The sequence below is a fragment of the Arachis ipaensis genome, chromosome B4 (genome assembly GCF_059453495.1).
Source record: "Arachis ipaensis isolate K30076 ecotype BB chromosome B4, ASM5945349v1, whole genome shotgun sequence".
Taxonomy (NCBI): domain Eukaryota; kingdom Viridiplantae; phylum Streptophyta; class Magnoliopsida; order Fabales; family Fabaceae; genus Arachis; species Arachis ipaensis.
The window spans coordinates 98,302,209-98,320,540 of NC_142439.1; the positions used below are offsets into that span (position 1 = coordinate 98,302,209).

Consider the following 18,332-nt stretch of genomic DNA (forward strand, 5'->3'; position numbering starts at 1 on the left):
CCTGCCACACTTTATCCGGTACCACATGGCCAGGGTCCACGTCCGAGGCACTCTTCCCTTTTCTTATCTGGTTACACAGCTAGGCTGTCGAGCTGACGTGCCTTGGGAGGATGCTGATGAAAAGCCACCTGCTGCAGAATGCAAGAAGATTATCCCTCACAGCAAGAACTTTCTGGCTTTGGGCTACAGACCTCCATTCCTCACTGCTACTGCTGACACAGCCACACCATCTGCCGGCCCCTCTTCTTCCACAGCTACCCCTGCCACCACCACTGCACCTCCACCTGCCCCAGAGCCCATCTATCATCTAGTGTACCGCTTGTTACGACGGCTTGACCAGATGGAGCGTCGTAACAAGACGCTATGAGCACCTGAAGCTGATGATACGCTCTGGTGACATCCCCTCCGAGCCTAACACACCATCCGGGGCATCTGAGGAGGAGGCGGATGATCACGAGGAAGAGACCCATCCCTAGAGCGAGGCAGAGTAGGCAGGCACCCCGCAGGCAGCATCACATCAGGAGGCTCCGCCTCAGATTCAGGCTATAGACCCCGAGATCCCTATTCAGTCAGCACCTCCTCTACAGCAGGCTGATCCTCCGACCGCCACCACAGAGACTCCAGCTACCCGTCCTTCCAGTGATGACACCCCTTTACACCCTGCTTGAGTGAGCATCGGGGACGATGCTACATTTTAAGTGTGGGGAGGTCGCCATCTCTGGCGTTTTTTTTTTGGTGAACCACTACATACTCTTTTTATTTATTTTGCTACTTTTCTATATTTTTATTTTTATTTTTATTTTTATTTTCTCAGTACTTATATATATATTGATATTTTTATGTATTTATTCTATATTGCACTTTAGTTCATATTTTAGCCAATTAGTTTAGTTGCAATTCTAACTTATTAGTTATAGAAATTGTGGATTAATTAGTATAGTTTACCCTTTTTAGCATAAGATAGCTTAGTTTAAATTGAAAAATATAAAAAGGAAGTAAACTAGGAACTTGAACATAATAGAAACAATCCACACAACTTGTATATATAGCATTACATGTTAGTTAGCTAACAACATTTCATCAAGGAGAAACATTAGAACTTTAAAGCCATTCAATATAAGTTTTACATTGAGAATAATGGGAATTTTTAACTAAACCTGCATGACATACATAAGTGATAAATGATTTTTGAGTTAGAGAACACACAGCCTGTGAGTTTTGAGCTTAATTGTATGGTTACATTCAAACCATAATTTTTATTCCTATGTGTTCCACCCTTCTTTTATATTCTGGTGTTCTTTACTTTGTTTTAATCTATATGTCTGATTATAGAATAGAAATACATACCAAGAGAGTGATTGAGGCCATTATTTGATTTTAGCTCACTTATCCCAAAATAGCCTACCTTTTACATCACCCTTGTTAGCCCCCTTGAGCCTTTAAATCCCCTTTTATTCTATAAACCACATTACTAGCCTTAAGCAAAAAAACAAAATAAAAATCCTAAGTTGAATCCTTGGTTAGCTTAAGATAGAAATTGTGTAGGGTTTAAATGTGGGAAAACCTATTGGGAACATGAATGATAAAAACAAAAGGTAGAAAAGTTGAAAAGAATAAAATAATTCAAAATAAAAGTTTTGGGAAGCATGCTCATGTGAAATCAAAATAATTGAATTACCATGTGCATTAAAAAAAATTATTTTCAGTGTTTAAATAAAGGAGACACAAAAGAATTCCCCAAATGTGAAATAAAGCAATTCACATGGGATAAAAATAATAAACATTGAAACATGAGCATGTAACATCAAAAGTGGGAAAATATGGGAAAATAGGTAAAAGAAGCCTTGCTTTACAATATATGTTAGGTGAGATCTTAGACTAATTAAGGATTCACTTATTAGCTCCCTTAGCCTTATACATATATCCTTACCTTTACCTTGGCCCCATTACAACCTTAACTAAAGACCTCATGATTTTTGGTATGTCTATATTCTATAATTGTTGATTGGTTAGATGAAGAACAAAGTTATAGAAAGTAAGAATAAAAAGAAGAATAGAGTGATTAACCCAATAAACACTGAGTGACTAGAGAGTAAACACAAAATTCAGTGAGGGTTCAATAGCTCATTAACATATATCTCTGCTAAATTATTAATTGTCTAAGGTTTGGCTATATATATATATATATATATATATATATATATATATATATGACTCCTTGAGAATGTGAATTAATTCAACTACATGCAAGCTTTATATTCAAGTGAATAAAAATTAGAATTGCATGGTGCATCTAGGTAGTTGCATTTAGATTAGATTGCATTGCATGGCATTCCACCACTTTAACCTAACATTACTCTTGGACTTAGCATGAGGACATGCTATTGTTTAAATGTGGGGAGGTTGATAAACCCATATTTTATGATATATTTTGTGCTTAATCTGAGTGATTTATTCAATCCTTTACCCACTTATTCATATTAATTGCATGGTTTTACTTTCCCTTCCTCATTATGTGATGTATGTGAAAAACATGTTTCCTATGCTTTAAAATTAATTATTTTAATTACCTTTACTCCCATTCGATGCCGTGATTAGTGTGTTGAGTAGTTTCAGATCTTCTAAGGTAGGAATGACTTAAAGGATGGAAAGAAAACATACAAAAATGGAAGGAAAGCATAAAACGGAGTTTGTGAAGAAACTGGCATCCACGCGATCGCATGGGCGACGCGGACGCATGCCAAGCGCGAAGAAGCAGCGACGCGGCCGCATGACTGACGCAACCGCGTGCCTTAAGCAGAACACATATGACGTGGCCGCATGACTGACGCGACCGCGTGACAAGGAAAACTCCGAATGACGCGACCGTGTGACCCACGCGGACACGTGACAGAGGCCATGCACCAGATATTGCAGAAAACGCTTCCAGCGAATTCTGAAGCCCTTTTTGGTCCAAATCCAAGTTCAGAAGGCATAGACCAGAGGTTATGAAGTGAGGGAATGCATCCATTCAAAGAGAGTGACCACTTTAGTTAGTTTTCATGATTTAGATTTAGTTTAGAGAGAGGTTCTCTCCTCTCTCTTCTCTCTTTAGAATTAGGATTTAGAATTAGGATTTTATTCGCTTTCAGGATTATTTCTTTATCAGGTTCAATATTCCTTTTTCTTTACTTTTGCAATTTAATTTATGAATTCTTCCATGTTACAGATTATTATTTTGAATTAATGTTATTTGAGATATTTCAGTTTAATATTGCTTTCTCTTATTTACATTATTGTTATTCCCATCTGAAGACATTTTTATTCCAGTAGATTTACTTTTCTTTTTTTTGGTCTTGGTTAAGAAATCAGTAACTCAGGAGTTATCAAACTCAAACATGAATGATAATTGTTATCTTGTTAATTAAATGAACTTTAATGATCCCAATCTTTTCTTAGGAAATAAATAGGATTCGAAGATCAAACCAATTAATCCCTTGACCTGCCTTTATCTTAGTAAAGGTTAACAAAGTGGAATTAAGATTCAATTCTCATCATCATTGATAAGGATAACTAGGATAGGACCTCTAATTTCTCATACCTTGCTAAAAGTTTATTTACAGTCATTTATTTATTTTACTTGCCATTTAAATTACTTGTTCTTCATTTACTTTATTTGCTAATTAGACTATTCGCTTCTCATTCTCAAAACCCCAATTTACAATATCCATAACCAATAATAAGAACATACTTCCCTGCAGTTCCTTGAGAAGACGACTCGAGGTTTGAATACTTCGGTTATCAACTTATTTAGGGGTTTGTTACTTGTGACAACCAAAACGTTTGTATGAAAGGACTTTTGAAGGTTTAGAAACTATACTTGCAACGAGGATTTATCCGCAAATTTCTAGACCACGCAACAGTTCTCTCATCAGCGCTCCTCTGTGGCATCCTGTTCCAGCTCTCTACAAACCGTATTGTGGAACCAAATAAGCTTAACAGTCCACTTCATCTGTGACTGTCTGTCCTCTGGGCCGGGAACAACACCTAGAATATGCTCACATAACTCCTCAATGGTCCGTCCCTGATGGTACTGCTCACAGCCACCAATGCATCCACTCACAGGATCATCGTCAATCCTGAGTCCCAACTGATAGGCCACGTCCTGCAGGATGATAGTCATCTCTCCGCACGGTAAATGAAATGTATGGGACTCAGGCCTCCACCTCTCTATCAACGCCGAGACAAGCTTATAATAGCTTATAATCCTACTAATTTTAAGTTTACCTTATTTAACTGACGTCGTCATGTAACTAATTAATTTATAACTAACTCAACTCTAAATTTTATTGCTCACGTCTCTTTCATATCTAAGTTGACCTAATTAATTATTCCACCAATTACCTTCTAATCCACAACGCAAGCTAATAACTCTGACTAAATTAACTAATAATATTCTTTCTTATATTCATTAACATGTTTATAGCCAATAAACAGTAACTATACTAAAAACCGGTGAGCTAAAATAACTACCGAACATAACATAACAACACTTAAAAGTATGTCTAACTAACTAACTAACTAACTAACATGTAAACAATAAATTTGTTATTCTAACCAACAAATAATCTATACCTAACAATTTCAACTAACATGTAAACAGTAAACCATATAATTCTAATTAAGATAAAAAAAATAGATTATTAGCTACTAACCTGGAACTGAGAAAATCACCCACACTAAACTTTACGGATGTCGAAAAGATAGAAAGGAGTAACAGAGAAAAAATTTTGGAAGGGAGAGTAGAGGAGGAAAGGGACAAACCAAAATGGTCCCACCACCTTTTATAGTGTGCCGAACTCATCATAGGCGAACTTGCTCAAATTCCCAAAAAAAAAAATCATATTCTTGAAAATAAAGCTGAAAAATCTTTTATGGGAAAATAATTAATTATTTTATTTTATAAATAAAAAAATCCTATTAAAATTATTTAATTTTAATTTAAAATTTATTTAATTAAAAAAACAAAAATATTCTTTTAATATTAATATTATTTAAATATATTAAAATAAAAAGATCAAAATACCATTTATTTTGTGTAAGCATATTAAAAGGAAAAAAATTTCTATGCCATTAATTACTTAAAAATATTTATGAATTTAACTTTAATTTTGAAAATATAAATATACAATTTATATATTAAAAATATACAATTCATATAATTTTTATCTAACCATAATTAAACTTCAACTATCATTCACATTTTTTTCTTTTTATTCTTATTTTTCTTCGTTGCATTTTTTTTTCTTTTTTTTCTTTTTTTTTTAGAAATCTAATTCTAATTCGGTATTCAAATCAATGCAAACTGATATAATTGGTCTGGATTTAGTCAAAAAAATATATTTACTCGATCTATTATTTCAAAAGGATCAAATTTAATCAGTTCAATTCTTAATTTCTTTCAAACCCAACCCAAGACAATCACTACACCCTAGCTTCACGAATTAAACATTAGAAGAAATAACTCTAGTTATGAATTTGATGATAATGTAATACTATGCTGTTTTTTGATTTGTGACTACTTAAAATTATTTTTAAATATAATTTTAACTATAAAAATCTAAAATTAAATTCAACTAATAACCTAAAATAAACATCTCCAATAAAATCTTAAAAAAAAATTATACAATATCTCAATGCATCTAAATTTATTTTCAATATTTTCTTTTTCTTTTGAATTATCTTTTGACAAATTAATTTGAAATAACACTTTAAAAAAATATTAATTCTGTTCCTAATATATATTTATATATATCCTAATTAAATGATATGTTATAATATTGTTAATTTTTAAAATCATGATGCTATTGATGAAAAAAAAAGTAGTATAAAAACAAGTTTTATGAGATAAATTATATTATCAAATAAATAATTAAAATAAATAAAATTTAAAATTATTAATTAATTAAAATTTATAAACAAATTTAATAATTTTAATAACTTATATACCAATAGAACATGTTAAATTTTCAATAGTAAGTCATAAAAAAAAATCTCAATAATAATCATAATTATCATTTTATTAAAAATATATTTTAGAGGTTATAATTAATGTGTTTGTAGTTTTACAAAAATAATACATTAATTGCTTAATAATTTTATCAATATGCATTAAAAGCTCTATTAATATAATACCTTCTAACATACTATGCCAATATATATTATAATATTAATAAGGGTAAAGTATATTTTTTGTCCCTAAAGTTTATTAAAAGTTTCAAAAATACTCCTAAGTTTTAATTTGTTTCAATTTTATCCTTAATGTTTTCGATTTGCATCAATTTTATCCTTATCTTAAAATTTTTTGGTCAAACTATGGTCAACATTAATTTTTTTCAATAACACCCCCCAAACCCTATTCTCTTTCATCATCATCAAGAACAACGACTTCCCAACATCCCCGCCGCCGTTTGCGCCCTAACTCCGGCCACCGCAAGTGATGTATATCATATCCTCCTTCTCTCTTTCATGGAGAAGACTCTATTACAAGACCCAACATTCCACCACCGATCCCTGACCATGGCTCCAACCAATAAGTACTACGAAGCACTTGAAATCAAATCCATCAACATTTAAAAAGAAGCAGCAAAATAAAAAATGGGCAACGGCAACATCAACAATAACAAAACACAACAACAACTCCATACAACAACAGATCAAAACTCCATAACAAATAAGAGGTACATGTCCCTTCTGATTCTGAATTACTTTCTCCTCTTTGTGGTACCGTATCTTTAAGCATGTTCTCAAAGATTTCAACAAAAAAATTCTACCTTTATCATCTTCGTTGGAATCATGTTGGGAATCAACAACCTTCTCTTCTCATGGGGCGTTGTATCTTTCAGTTTACAAGTGTTGAAGGTAAGGTCCCATGGAAGTTGTTAGAGTCAAGTCAGAGATGCTCGAGCTTCTTTAGAGCTCCGATGGTGACCAAAATCCCACTGAAAAAGTCATTGTAGGACAAATTGATGAGCTGGAGTTGAGATTTGGAGGAGAAGTTCATTGGAATGTCGTCGGAAAATTTGTGGGAAGATAAATCGAGGTACCAGAAGAAGTTCGTTATGTCGCCAAAGAGCGTGCCGGAGAGGAGGTTGTGGACGAGGTTGAGTAGCTGGAGGTTGGAGAGGTTAGGTTGGTGAGGTTGAGGAGCGGCGGAGGGAGATGGCTGGAGAGGGAGTTCTTATAGAGGTAGACTACACGGCAGAAGAGACAATCGGAGAGGGAGTGAGGGATGGGATTGTTGCTGAGTGAGTTTGGGGATAATGATGAAAAAGAATAGGGTTTGGAGGGTGTTATTGGAAAAAAATAATGTTGACCATAGTTTGACCACAAAATTTGAAGAAAAGGATAAAATTGATGCAAATCGAAAACATTAAGGATAAAATTGAAACAAATTAAAACTTAGGGATATTTTTAGTAAATTTTAGGAAAAAAAAATATACTTTACCCTATTAATAATGTAAAGGAGTTTCAAAACTCCAAACAATACAGGAGTATTGCATCAAGTACCCACTTAGTATTATATAAAGAGGTTCCATAAGATATGTAAAAGTTAAAATATCATATTATCAAATACAATTTTTGAGTTTTATCTCACATCAAATTCTGATCTTATTAAGAAAACTTAGAGCGATTATTTTGATCTTATTAAATGATCTTGTGGCTATTGTTTCGATCTTATCAACGAAACTTGTGGAGATCGTTTTAATTATATCAAGGCAACTTATGATGATCAACACCAATATCTCTCTCTATAGAGTGAAAATTGAGAACTAAATACTAGACGAAACTTCTAATTTTATCATAGGTAATATTGAATTAGTAAATCATAAAAGAATTTGTTTATGAACTTCTTTTAATCCTAATTTGTTAAAAAATAACACAATGAAAAATTTGTTATTTTTAGCCTCAAAGTAGATAATCTCGGGATAGAAAACCAAATTGGATTTTGGACCTTTGCAGGAGCGGAAATAAAGAATGAGTGGATGCTTGATTCACGATAATTTAAATAGTGTTAGAAAATTAAATCAAGAGGTATGCAAATAACATAAGTTTAGAAAAGTCAAAGGCAAAATTCAATTTGAATTCAAAGTGGTTACAAGTTTATGATTCATCACCAAGATTCTACAAACTTCTTGTGCTATCTATCAACTTACATAGATTAGAATTTTCATGAAGTATGGTTAAAGAATTGAAGAAGCAAAGTTTGAGTTGAATACAATAATCATCAATTAGCTAGATATTGCTAGAAGTTAATGTTGGAAGTTTGAAGATTTTTGAAGAACATTCAAGAGAGTAGTATAACTACAACATTCTACAACAATAAAGAAGTTCAAAATCAAATTGAATTGGAATTGAAAGAAAGTTGCACTCATCACCTCCATACTAGAAGAATCATGAAGTGCATTGAAAGGTTCAAGATTGATGACTAAGCTTAATGAAGAATTTTCAAGATGTGCTAGAAATTACTTATTTGAATAGTCAAAGTAAGAAGCAAAGTTGGATAAGTATGTGTATTAAGAAGCTAGTAGAATCATGAACTTTTAGTATAAAACTTTGCCTATATAAAGGCATATATGCCTTATGTATTTTGTGTGTTCCATAATGAAATGTGTATGTTTTGAAATGTGAAAATTCTCTCCTTTGTTTTATGAGTGTTAGTGAGTTTGAGAGATGAAAAATATGATAGTGTCATTTATATGAGTGAGTGATCCTAGGGCCAATTAGTTGTGGGTATTATACTTACATTTGGTATCAGAGAGATGATGGTATTTTCATTTCTCAGAAGAAATATGCAAATGATATTTTGAAGAAATTTCAGATGGAGCACTCAAAACCAGTTTCTACTCCAGTCGGAGAGAAGTTCAAATTGTTGAGAGAAGATAAAGGAGGAGCAGTAAATCTCACATACTACAAAAGTTTGATTGGAAGTCTGAGGTACTTAACTACGACTAGACCAGATATTGTGTTTGGAGTTGGTTTGCTTAGCAGATTTATGGAGGAGCCTTATACCAACCATTTGCAAGCGGCAAAGAGAATTCTTCGATATATCAAAGGTACTTTAAATGATGGAATTTATTGTGAGAATACTAATGAAGTAAACCTTGTTGGCTACACTGATAGTGATTGGGCCGGAGATATAGAAACAAGAAAAAGTACTTCAGGGTTTGTATTTCATCTTGGTTCTGGTGCAATTTCATGGTCGTCAAAGAAACAACCAGTAGTAGCACTATCTACAGCAGAAGCAGAATATATAGCAGCAGCAAGTTGTGCAACACAAGCAGTTTGGCTAAGAAGAATTCTTGAGGAATTGAACGAGAAACAAAATACTCCAACAACAATATTTTGTGATAACAAGTCAGCTATTGCACTTTGCAAAAATCCAGTATTTCATGGAAGATCGAAGCATATTGATATTCGGGTTCACAAAATCAGAGAGTTAGTAAATGAAAAAGAAGTTGTGATCGAGTACTGTCCAACTGAAGAACAAGTTGCAGATATATTTACAAAGCCATTGAAGACTGAGTTATTTTACAAGTTGAAGAAGATGCTTGGAATGATTAATTCTACAAGCTTGATTTAAGGGAGGCAATGTTAGAAAATTAAATCAAGAGGTATGCAAATAACAGAAGTTTAGAAAAGTCAAAGACAAAATTCAATTTGAATTCAAAGTGGTTACAAGTTCATGATTCATCACTAAGATTCTACAAACTTCTTGTGCTATCTATCAACTTACATAGATTAGAATTTTCATGAAGCATGGTTAAAGAATTGAAGAAGCAAAGTTTGAGTTGAATACAATAATCATCAATTAGCTAGATATTGCTAGAAGCTAATGTTGGAAGCTTGAAGATTTTTGAAGAACATTCAAGAGAGTAGTATAACTACAACATTCTACAACAATGAAGAAGTTCAAAATCAAATTGAATTAGAATTGAAAGAAAGTTGCACTCATCACCTCCATACTAGAAGAATCATGAAGTGCATTGAAAGGTTCAAGATTGATGACTAAGCTTAATGAAGAATTTTCAAGATGTGCTAGAAATTACTTATTTGAATAGTCAAAGTAAGAAGCAAAGTTGGATAAGTATGTGTATTAAGAAGCTAGTAGAATCATGAACTTTTAGTATAAAACTTTGCCTATATAAAGGCATATATGCCTTATGTATTTTGTGTGTTCCATAATAAAATGTGTATGTTTTGAAATGTGAAAATTCTCTCCTTTGTTTTATGAGTGTTAGTGAGTTTGAGAGATGAAAAATTTGATAGTGTCATTTATATGAGTGAGTGATCCTAGGGCCAATTAGTTGTGGGTATTATACTTACAAATAGTAACCATCGTAAAACAGCCTCAATTAGTGGCAATTGAAATACAACCCTGCTAAATATGATCGATACGGCAGCGCATAGACCATCAATTGTGCCAGTCATATCTTTACCTCTATTTTTGTGGCGGTTTATACAAAGTCACCAGTAAATAATGTCAATATTGCAGTCGTTCATAATATGTCGTGTAACAACTCTAATTTTTGCACTAATGCGAATTTTTCTTAAAATAATATTTTAAAGCGATTAGTTTTATTTTGAAAAATTCGATTTTTACCAATAAAACTAATTAATGGTATTTCTTGATGAGCTTAAAATTACTAACGCTTCATCAAATATTTTTATTCTTAAGTTACTAATATCATTTATATTAATAACTCATATACATTTAACTTTATATATTATTATTATTATTATTCCGGTATTATCTATATTATTATTACTACTATTATTATTACTATATTATTAATTATTTTTTTTAGAAAATAAAAAGAAACAAAAGCCACGTCGTGGCTTTTATATGCAATAAATATATATATATATATGGAATGAAAGGTAAAGAAAAGGGAAAACGTGGCTTTAATATAGGAATGTAAAATAAGAACTTGACAACTCATTAAGCCTTAATCACCACCAATTACTTTCTTTGCTTAACTTTTCATTTCATTCACTAAGCCTCAGGAAAGAGAAAGAATAGAGAGAGACCGAAGCTTTATGAGAGAACCGTAAAATCCTCTAACCTTCCGGCTTCGATTTCTTGTGATTCGTAACTCAATAAAAAATCTAATCTGGTAAAAGTGTTTGTATCTTTCTCCTTTACGTGTTGGCGCTACTTTTGTCCGATGAAAGTCGACGGTGACGTAGTTCCCCTACCCCTTGAGCTTGGCCAACTAGAGTTCTACGAGGTACAGAGGATTCCGGACGTTTTTCCCTTCAGCAGCTCGGTCAGAAAGTTTCTCCAGAGTTTCGAGTATTTCGATTACGTACGAAGGTAGGGTTTTGATAAATTTTCACCGACCAAATGATATTTGATAAGTAAATTGATGTTTGGATTGAGTGTTATTGAGATTTGATTGCATTTCATGCTGAATTTTGTTGATATATTGATATTTTGATGAAGTTGTGTTTTAGTCAGCTCGAGAATGGATAAAATTTTAAGTTAATATTTTGATAAAAAAAATAAAACAGATTTTTGGTCTCGTTGAAGGACAAGATAATAGTTTGGAAATTTTATTTTGAAGGATGTCTTTGTATTTTTATAAAAAGACTGAGGTTATGTTTATAATTATAAACTAAGTTTTGAAAGGAAAATGCTATTTTGAGTTTTTATTCAAAATTACTCTCCATATTAAAATAAATTATTTTCATCAAAGATAAATTATATTGTGGAATGATACAAAAGAGAAGAGGAAGAACGAAAAGTAAAGGAAAGATAAATAAAGGAATCTCTGCAACAGGAGAACAGAGAACAAAGATTAAAGGAATATATAGATTAATGAAATGACTGCCATAGGAGAGCAGATGTGACATTGTTTGGGCCTTAGTGCCAAATGTAAAGTGGGGACACCTACACACTGAGAACTGTTTTCCAGATGTACGCTTATTAATTTGGAAAGTCTCACTGTATGTGGCCTAGCCGTACGACTTATAAGCACATTGTATGCATCTGGAAAACCATATCTGGGACTCGTGCCCGGGTAATGTCGGGAGCGGGTAGGCAACCGACACATGAGCTCATGGCCTGCGTTAGGAATAGACATGCATCATCCTTGTTGCGCATTTGCATTTTACTTGACATTGTAAAATTGTTTGTGATTGTCTTCTTGTGTTTATACATTCCTTAATGTTATTCTGAATTATAGTTACTAGATATTTCTTTGTGACACTTGTATATTTTGTTGTGAATTACTTGAACTGTGGTAATCCTGACTAAACTAACCACCCTCGACCCTACTAAGAACCCCCCAGTTCTTACCCCTTCTCTTCCTCCCCTTCAGATGGAGACCGGAGTTATATTTTACGAGATGGACCCTCCCTATATATACGAGGATATTGTACAGCATAGGTTTTATGTAGTAGCTGCAGAGATTAGGACTCGTATGTACATTCTGCGTGATCATCCTTTCAGCCACCCGATTGACACTCTAGAGTTTAACCCCGACATGCCCTATGAGTTCCCACTGCAGTGGCTCCACCCAGATGCTCCATTTTACCCGTTTCATGATGGGCCGGTGCCTCACCAGCATCCCGATCAGCCTGCAGATCAAGCGGACCCTGAGCCTAAGCCCATGGAGGAGCATTTTCCAGAGCCTGTACCGGAGGAGGACATCCCAGTGGAGCAGATCTCAGTATTTTCATCCGAGCCATCTTCTGAGGAGCTGCTCACCGCCTCTATGAGTGGACCGGTGAGTGCTGGTCAGACCAGTAGCACGAGTGCCAGTGCCCCTCCCGAGATTATAGAGATTTCCGATGATGAGGACGAGGATCCTGAGGAGTGTTCTGATGTGGTTGTGATCTCCTCTGACGATGACAGCTGAGTCTTGGGAGCTGCGGTTGTGCCTTTTGATAGTTTTTTTGTGTTAGCCTAGCTTTTGTGTTAATCTCTCACTTTTGGTCAGACTCACTGAGAGAGTAGGGTGTACATAGTTGACTAGGTTAGTTCGGGTGCCAGCTTAGGGGTTTTCTATATGGACCAGGGCCCGGAGTGTCATAGTAGTAATTCTGGACGGTTGTATGCTAACTCAAGATATATATATATATATATATATATATATATATATATATATACACGACAGAACCTGTATGCGTATGTATGGTCTATGCTATGTGTTCTGGTTATATATGATGCTGGCTTGTGTATGTTTAATTAGCTGTCCTCGCAAGTTTTTTTTATATAAGTTCTTCCAAAAACTCGATAGTACGCTAACCCGATTACAGGCTCAATAATATATAGTAGAGGTTGCATGTGAACAGGTTGGTGACACTTGATTTCTGGTATGATCATGACTTACTGGGAATTGGGTCATTATATGTCGCGCTAACTACCATTACAATCTGTTCAGCAGTAGTTTATTAATAAACTACCATAAAAAACCATTGCTATTTAGCGAATTTTTTGTAGTGTGTTAATCATTAGGTTCAAATCATTCATTAGCAATGGTTTTTATTGAGCAAATACCTAATTCGGTCCCTATCCATCCACATGAAAGACAACCTGACCCCTAACTTTATTGTTTTAGGACAACATGACCCCCTTGTAAAATGTTCATCACATATATATTTAATTATAGAGATTGATGTTGTAGAAGTTTTATTTGTAATATGTGGGGATTTTAAATTCTACAAATTATTAATAAATTTATTTTTGAAAAATTCTTTGACTAGTGGTTGTCTGGTCATCACAAAAAATGATTTTAAATGATATTTATATTACGGCAGTTCTATTTGAGTATTATGACATTTTATGGTGTTATCATAATTAATTTGCATAAAATGGCGATTTTTGGTGATTCTAGTGGGTTATTATCTGGGTCCATTATTTAAAAAGAAAAAGCCCAAAACTTATTCAACCCTAAAATTGCACACTGAAACTAACACTGTCACTACTGTGTTAGAGTAAGGTCGAAAATGACGCTACCACTGTGATCTGCTTTGGCGACGATCTGCTCTAGCGACAACTGATAAGAGAGAATTAGTGTTGGTCTAGAATTTCTCAAAATAAGATCACTTCGTTGCAAGTATAGCTAAACCAACAACTAACTCTCAACATCAAAGTTTAGATGATATTCAAATGCAAAACATAAACCGAGATTGAGAGTAATTCAACCTCAGGTCATTCTCCCTAGGAACTAATGCCAATGAGTGCATACAATTTTGGTTGTGGAAAGCAAGGGGTTTTCAATGATAAGGAAGCAAACAAATAAAGAGATAAAAGAACGGTTCAAAATTGCAATTAATAAACTAATAAAGGCAAAAAAGAACTATGTATGTAATATAAACAAGTAATGCTATAAAGTGATAGGAAAGTGGTCAAAACATAAATAAAACCTTGACTTGGGATGAGTTATGGAATCCTTTCCTTGCCATAACCACAACTATGATAATTATCATGGGTTAGTCTCGCCTAGTTAACCCCAACCATCGAGGAGTAAGTCAAGCAAGCATAATTAACCTTAATCCATAAGTTCTAACCAACTTATCAAACTAGTTGATAAAAGGCTAGCTTTAATGGAAACAAAAATCAACTAACTTCCCAAGAATTATCTCTAAATGTTGGACATTATGGCTCTAGTAATTTATAGACTCATTTTTCCCAAGCCAAGGGGTGAAAATCTACCCCAAAGCTAGGGTTGACATTTCATCAAACACCTAGTATGCATATTCACAAAACATGGGAAAATTGGTAAATTAATGAAAGCTATAAACCATAAATGACCAAAATCAATAAAGACAACTCAAGCAAACATATAAAAGACATCAAAATCAAATTAAACAACTAGAACATCAAAATTTCAAAACCAAGCATATATTGATATAGGAGAGTAGAAATAGAAATAAGTGTAGAACAAGTATGGTAATTGATGCCAGGGCATTTTGGCCAGTTTTACTGACCTTTTCTTTACTGTTTTTAAGGTAGTTTCATGTATTTTCTTAGAAAATAAGCTAGTTTTGGGTAGATATTCACTTACATCTTGATTCAAGCATACATTGTGCACTTTACATGATTTCATGAGAATTTTTGCATGAATTATATGACAAATTAGAGGATGCATGTCTCATGATTTGGATTAGAACTTTGATGCACTTTATTGCTTGATTTCAGGACAAAGGAAGCAAGGAAGAACCACGTCAGCAGCCACGTTAGTCTAACTAACGTGACCACTAACGTGGAATGGGAGCTAGCTTGCAACGTTAATGAGAAAAGTAATCGCAAATAACGCCCTTGAAGCCATCATAACCCACGTTAACAGTCACGTTAACTAAGTTAACGGGAACTCTAATGTGGAAGAAAGAAAATGGAGCCAACGTTAGTGACACTTACCTTTGTCACTAACGTTGGACCAAGCTCATAAATGGCCACGTTAAGAGCCACGTTAACTTAGTTAACGTGGACTCTAACGTTAAGAAGCAAAAGAGAAGCCAACGTTAGTGACATTTACTTTTGTCACTAACGTTGGCCAAGCCTCCATAAGCCATGTTAACTCCCACGTTAACTTAGTTAACGTGGAAGCTAACATGGAGAGAGCAATTGATAGCCAACGTTAGTGACACTTACCTTTGTCACTAACGTTGGGGTGAACCACCAAGAGCCACCATGAGCAACGTTAACTCCCATGTTAACTTAGTTAACGTGGAAGCTAACGTGGATAAAGAGATGATGAGCCAACGTTAGTGACACTCACCTTTGTCACTAACGTTGGAGATGGCTAGCATGACTACGTTAGAAGCCACGTTAACTTAGTTAACGTGGACTCTAACGTGGGAAATAGGGGCACATTGGAACGTTAGTGACAAAGGTAAGTGTCGTTCTCGAAGAATTGGCACTGCTACGTTAGAAGCCACGTTAACCTAGTTAACGTGGACTCTAACGTAGGGACAAGGGAGGACTCTCCACGTTATTGGGAAAGGTAAGTCCCAATAACGTGTGCGAAGGACCAAGAGGCAAAGTTAGTGGTCACGTTAGTGCCACTAACGTTGAAGTCAACGTGATCATATTTGGGTTAGGAACGTTAGTGAAAAAGGTGATTGTCACTAACGTTCTCGAACCCACACTTTCACTTAACGTTGACACCACTAACGTCCTGAGTCAAAGTCCCTGCCTACTTCACCTTTTCTCTCTGCAAGCAAAGCTAAGCCCAATGAAAAGGATAACTGCTTCAAACTCAAGATTCAGAGGCCCATACCCAAGACTTGAAGAGCCAACTAGAAGATGAGAAGAGTAGTATATATAGGAGTAGCTTTGAATTAGTTAGAGGAGTTGGAAACTTTAGGGAGCCTTTGGCATAGAACTACTCTCTGTATTTTACTTTCTCTGCACTTCTAGTTTTACTTTCATCATGTATTCTCCATCTTGGTTTTCATTTTCCAGAGCTATGAACAACTAAACCCCTTTCATTGGGTTAGGGAGCTCTGTTGTAATTTGATGGATCAATATTAGTTTTCATTCTCCTTCTTCTATCTTTTCTCTTGATTTTACTAGAAAGCTTTCGATCTTCATTCAATTGGGTAGTTATCTTGAAAAAGAGGCTATTTATACTTGGATCTCTTCTGAACCTTGAAAGAGGAATGATGAGATCATGCTAGAAATGCTTTCTCATGCTAGACCAAATTGGGTTTGGATGGATATGTGACTATAATCCTACCAACACTTGATTTGGAAAATGCATGTGGTATAATCAGTGACCATACTTCATCTCTTCTCATGATCAATTGACCAAGAAATTGGCTATTGATCAAGATTTGAGAGATTGAATTACCAAGAAATTGGAATTCGATCACTTAAGATTGCCAAGGAGATCAATGAATGCATTGATTGAGGAAGAGATGAAAATGAACTTGATCCGGAGAATGCAACATCTCCTGAGCCCAATGAACTCCCCATTTCTGATCTTACCCATTCTCTTTAATTTTTGCCATTTACTTTTATGAGCAATTACCCCATTCCCGTTTAAGATTCTGCAATTTACTTTCCGCCATTTACATTCAGCTCTTTATTTCTAGCATTTTCTGTTTCTGCTATTTACTTTCCTGCCATTTAATTTTCTGCAAATCTCAAATCAAATTCTGGTTCGCTCAACTAGAACATTCCTCTAATTAAAGTTTCTTGATCAATCAATCTTTGTGGGATTCGACCTCACTCTATTGTGAGTTTTTACTTGATGACAAATTCGGTACACTTGCCGAAGAAAATTTGTTGAGAGACAAGTTTTGTGCGTATCAAGTTTATGGCGCCGTTGCCGGGGATTGATTTTGTATCAACAATGATTAAGTTGGAGGATCACTAGATTGAGCATTTGTTATTCTGTTGATTTTAATTTCTGTTTGAGCACTTTACCTTCAGTTTCTGTTGTTTTGTATTCCCATCCCTTTAACCCCTTTATTTCAGTTGTTTACACTCTGTTTCACTCACCCACTAACTGCTTGATATATTGCATCACTCACACTAACAGTAATTCTAATAGAATACTTTCTGGTTCTGTTTCTTTGCTTGTACCTTGTTGGTTGTATGACAGGGAGGAGAAGCGGGGCTTCAACTTCCTTTGATTCTGAACCTGAGAGGACCTTCCTTAGATTAAGGAGGGAAGCAAGAGGAAAGAGAGTAGTTGGTGCTGAGGAAGAGGAAGAGTACTTTGAACCAAACATGGAGGAGAATATGGAGAACCATCATGAAGAAGAGGCTCACAACTATGGCAGAGAGGGTCTAGCAAATCATGCTGGGCAAGAAAGAAGAGTTATGGGTTCTTACATCAACCCAAACCCAGAAAACTGTGGAAGTAGCATCCAAAGGCCAACCATACATGCCAACAACTTTGGACTAAAGCCACAGCTCATCACCCTTATTCAGAACAACTGTTCATTCGGAGGGAGTGTCCAAGAAGATCCCAATCAACATCTAACCACCTTCCTGAGGATATGTGATATTGTGAAGTCTAATGGTGTTCATCCTGACACCTATAGACTACTTCTGTTCCCTTTCTCACTCAAGGACAAGGCATCTAAATGGCTGGAGTCCTTCCCAAAGGAGAGTTTAGCAACCTGGGAAGATGTGGTGAACAAATTCTTGGCAAGATTCTATCCTCCTCAATGGATTAACAGGCTGAGAGCTGAGGTTCAAACTTTCAGGAAGCAGGATGGTGAGACTCTATATGAAGCATGGGAGAGGTTTAAGGACCTAACAAGGAGGTGTCCACCAGATATGTTCAATGAATGGGTGCAGCTACACATTTTCTATGAAGGCCTTTCCTATG

The 18,332-nt window shown here is 34.8% G+C and overlaps 1 protein-coding gene and 1 pseudogene across 1 annotated transcript; both read left to right on the top strand.

Moving 5' to 3' along the window:
- The first annotated feature begins 8,860 nt into the window (after nucleotides 1-8,860).
- On the top strand, nucleotides 8,861-9,622 carry LOC148568513 (secreted RxLR effector protein 161 pseudogene; annotated as a pseudogene).
- Nucleotides 9,623-12,362: 2,740 nt separating this feature from the next.
- Nucleotides 12,363-12,902, top strand: LOC110270680 (uncharacterized). The gene has a single exon (XM_021120184.2). It carries the CDS (start codon nucleotides 12,363-12,365, stop codon nucleotides 12,900-12,902), a length of 540 nt encoding a protein of 179 aa, XP_020975843.1.
- The last annotated feature ends 5,430 nt before the right edge of the window (nucleotides 12,903-18,332 follow it).